General features: G+C 42.6%; 1 protein-coding gene and 1 long non-coding RNA gene across 2 annotated transcripts in view; both read left to right on the top strand.

Moving 5' to 3' along the window:
• eif3i (eukaryotic translation initiation factor 3, subunit I) overlaps positions 1-1,762 on the top strand; it is a 7,932-nt gene extending 6,170 nt beyond the window's left edge. Inside the window, exons 9-11 of the mRNA XM_050035542.1 lie at positions 813-886; positions 1,085-1,177; positions 1,281-1,762. Of these exons, the coding sequence (XP_049891499.1) occupies positions 813-886; positions 1,085-1,177; positions 1,281-1,362 (249 nt within the window). The 3' untranslated portion in view covers positions 1,363-1,762. The remainder of the gene's footprint in view (positions 1-812; positions 887-1,084; positions 1,178-1,280) is intronic.
• LOC126384511 (uncharacterized) overlaps positions 1-4,012 on the top strand; it is a 490,327-nt gene that overhangs the window by 345,596 nt on the left and 140,719 nt on the right. The window lies entirely within an intron of this gene.

The following is a 4,012-nucleotide window of genomic DNA, read 5'->3' as shown; positions in this document are numbered from 1 at the left end:
CTGTTAAAGTGCAGTAAACACAACATGCTTCAATATCTAAAGTGCAACATAAACAATTTTACTCAACTCCAATGGCGTTGGTTATTTAGCGCGATCAGAATGGTCAGGGAAACGCTCTTTCTTTTTAAACGACGACGATATCGTAGTTTGCACCAGATTGCTTTTTCTAGTCGTGCCGGTTAACGTTCAAACTCGGGTGGTGTCGCTTTAGATGCGTTAGAATGTTAGACGTGTTTCCAAGTACATACCCGACCGCTGTTCTGCAGTGTCTGCACACTGCTTTTGTCTTGTCCACTTTCTGCAGTGTCTGCACACTGCTTTTGTCTTGTCCACTTGTTTATTTCCATCTTCGTATTTTACCCTGAAACCAAAGTGTTCCTAAACGGAGGACTTAAGGTTTGCGGGTGGGTCTTCAGGTTCGTCAGGCTCACTTGCCATGTTGTCAAAATGCGAGAATGCGCTGCACAAAGTGAAGGCGGAGATTTACGGTCGGATTCGGTCCATCACTCAATTATGTCCGTCGGGGAACTAGATATTTTAAATGGTTCGGCTCGCAAAAACGGAATTAAAATAAAATAAAATAATGTCCTGCACCCAATAATTCGGTACAGGGTCGTGCCGAACCGAAAGTCGCGTACCGAACGGTTCGACACAAATACATGTACCGTTACGGCCCTAACAAACAGCCAAAGTTAATCACAGTTTTTGTCACGTTTAAGCCGTCAGTCTTTTCAAAGTCGTCCATTGTATGGTAGATAAAACTGTGTCTCATCCCAAACTTTTGACACTTGTGTTCTGTGTGTGTGATTCAGGTGGTGATGGGAGGTGGACAGGAGGCCATGGAAGTCACAACCACCTCCACCAGGATCGGCAAGTTTGAGGCCAGGTGAGTTAAAGGGTGTCGGAGGTTCACAGCAGAGGACAGAAGAGAACCTCCTCATATTAGTAATAAACATGCAGTACTTTGAGTGTTGAGGGGGCAGGGCTCCAAATGTGCTAGGAGCGCCACTGGCTTGGTCACATTTCCACTGCGCCGCTGACTTTTCAAAATGAGGCGCTAACCTGCTTTTTCCTCTCCACTCAGGTTCTTCCACGCTGCCTATGAGGAGGAGTTCGGCAGAGTCAAAGGTCATTTCGGCCCCATCAACTGTGTCGCATTCCACCCTGACGGCAAGAGGTAAGAGACGGACTCACCTGGAAACACACCGCTCTGTGAGGCAGGCTGGTCAAAAGTTCTCTGTGTGCATCGCTAACTTTTTTCTGGTGCTTATCGTTTACAGTTACAGCAGCGGAGGAGAGGACGGATACGTAAGGATTCATTACTTTGACCCTCAGTACTTTGACTTTGAACTGGAGGCGTAAACAGTCAGGCCCCCCCGACCCCACAGCTACAGCTGACATCGCACTCAGTCCAGTCAGGAAGAAGGAATAACAGACTCAAGTGCATTTACAGTGTAAACACCTGGCCTCAGTCCCTCCATCTGAACTGATCTGAAGTCAGTGCACGTCTCACAGATTACTTCAAATAAAGGTAAAGACGTCACAAGAGAGTTTCTGGTGTTTCTGAAGTCATTTTTCTAACATCACTGGAAACTGTCTCGGTGGGATCACAAGCAGTTTTTGTACCCTGGACCTGCGGAGCCTCGTGACTGGACTTACAACCCACACTCCCCGATTCCCAAGTCTATTTAATCTGAGTTATTGATTTAGTTTCTGTTGTAAGCCATTCCACCACAAGTCACCATAAAAGTGCTAAATTCAAGTTGTCTGTCTGATTTGTGCGACTCTCAATTGATCAATGAATGATAATTGACACTGTTAACAAAAATAGAAACCCTACAGAAAGCAATCTAAAACAAAAGTGGTCGGATTTTTCTGGTCAGGGTGTATAAATAATGAACACATTTTTACAAAGTTATGATAATGCACATTTCTCGAGAATAAAACTCCAAACAACCACATGTAGAGGAGCCCTTTTACCAGCTCATTGCACCTTCATGTATGATGGTAGAAAATACTAATGTCACATACAGCCTGTAACACGTAATGTAAGTCTTGGTCGACGGTGAATTATTGGATATTATTTTCAATGTTTGTACATTTTTTCATAGGTGTGGGATTGGGTAGGGACACGTCCCTACCAATATTCAGCCCCTTCTGTATTGTCCTGACCAATATAAACACTGGCTGACGGCGTCCGCTCAATATGGTACACAAAGGGTTAACAATCGTTGGTGTCTACCATACGCCCCGCCTCTAACCTCGTATTGCTCATCGATTGGCTCTACCGTTATTTTGATAACGTGTGATTGGTCCTCCCCATCGCCGCTCTCTCCACTGACTGTGGGTGCGCGTCACCGTACAGTTCACGGCAGTTCGTGAGGGAACAACACGCGTGTCACCGGAGCGCCGAGTGTGAACGGTGAGTCGGTTGGTCCAGTAAATAAGCTAAAAAAAAAATCGTGTTTTCTGCCAACACCTGTTGATGTTAGGCTAACTGAATGGCGTTCCTTGGCAGCTCTTTGCTAGATAATGAGATGCTAACGAGTAAATACTAGCTGAGCTAAGTTTGGCAACTATTAGATCAATATTATATGCCAGAGAACATGAAATTCCACTTCACACGCTCCATCAGCAATCATAGATGTCATGTAGTGATGACACAGTTTAAATTAATGTTTGTAGTAAGATGACATGATAGAAACAGTCTGAATAAATAAAGTGTAAACACTATAAATAATAGCTCCTTCAGTGACAGTCTTCAGCATCCATGGTGTGTGAAGGAGACACTTAGGAGAATAGAGATCCACTGCTCCCAGTAAAAACACCAAAGCTGAATCATATTCATGTAATAGATATTGGGTGTAAGTGCAACATTTTGCACACTGTTGTATTATAATGATTTTTGAGCATTTACATTTTTGTTGATTTATTTTATTTATGTTTAACATGATGAAGCTGACTAACTTGTGTTATGGCTGTTCTTTAGCCTATATACATTCAGATGTTGTTTAATGAGTTACGCAATTGTAAAACATACAGTATGTTTTAGGCTACAACAATCAAAATCTATGACTGTTGCATCTCAGATTGTCCCACTGTTCACATGTCTTGCATCAATATATTTTTTGTCAGATGACAAGTAGTAGAGACTGGAGGAGATGGAGGAGGAGAGGCAGGAAGAGAGACAGAAGGAAATGGAAGAGAGACAGGGGGAGATAGAGGAGAGACAGGAGCCTCACAGGTGAGACTGAATCGTGAAGGATTTATATTGATAGTGAGATTCAGCATTGTGACCAGGGGTAAGTAAAAATATTGATTCATGCATAATACATGTTTTTACCCGATATCAATATCAACTTGGATCACTATTACCAACCCAACTGCAGACCGCAGGCTGGTACTGAAGTTAAGCCCCTTCGGAGTATACTGTTATTGTTGTTATTATAGTTGACCCAGGGAAACACATACGGGCAGATGTGGTGAAGTTATCAGTGTATATTCATGTAACTGATAACATTAGAGTACATATTAACCAAGACATTCTTGTATTTAGTGTAGATACCTAAATATGGATTATAAAGCAGTGATCAGTTTCACATGACGTGAAATTGCATTAAAAAATCATCAACGTACAGGTAGGTCGCCGCCATGGAGCACTTTTATGTCCCTACCAATGTGAAAATCAAACCTACGCCCTTGCATTTTTTGTGACAGTTTATTGTCAGTACCATTTCATCTCATATGATATGAAGCAGCCTCCTTCATTCATGGTTCCGATGATGTCGATCGTTATTAAAACCCCCGACTCTTACGCATGAACAAGCTCAACACTGGATAGGAAAACCCAGAGTTGACTGAATTTGCTGATAACCAGCTTTGTAGTACAAGTAATCCAGACGGGTTAGTCAAACCAAAAGCCTGTACTGTGAAGCAAGTTCAATTTACCCAGGATAAACACCATGAAAGTGCTAAATTCAAGTTGTCTGTGTGATTTGTGAAACTCTCAATC

This window comes from Epinephelus moara, chromosome 22 (genome assembly GCF_006386435.1).
Source record: "Epinephelus moara isolate mb chromosome 22, YSFRI_EMoa_1.0, whole genome shotgun sequence".
Lineage (NCBI taxonomy): Eukaryota > Metazoa > Chordata > Actinopteri > Perciformes > Serranidae > Epinephelus > Epinephelus moara.
The sequence above is the reverse complement of the archived record's forward strand: the minus strand, read 5'-3'. Positions and strand labels throughout refer to the sequence as shown.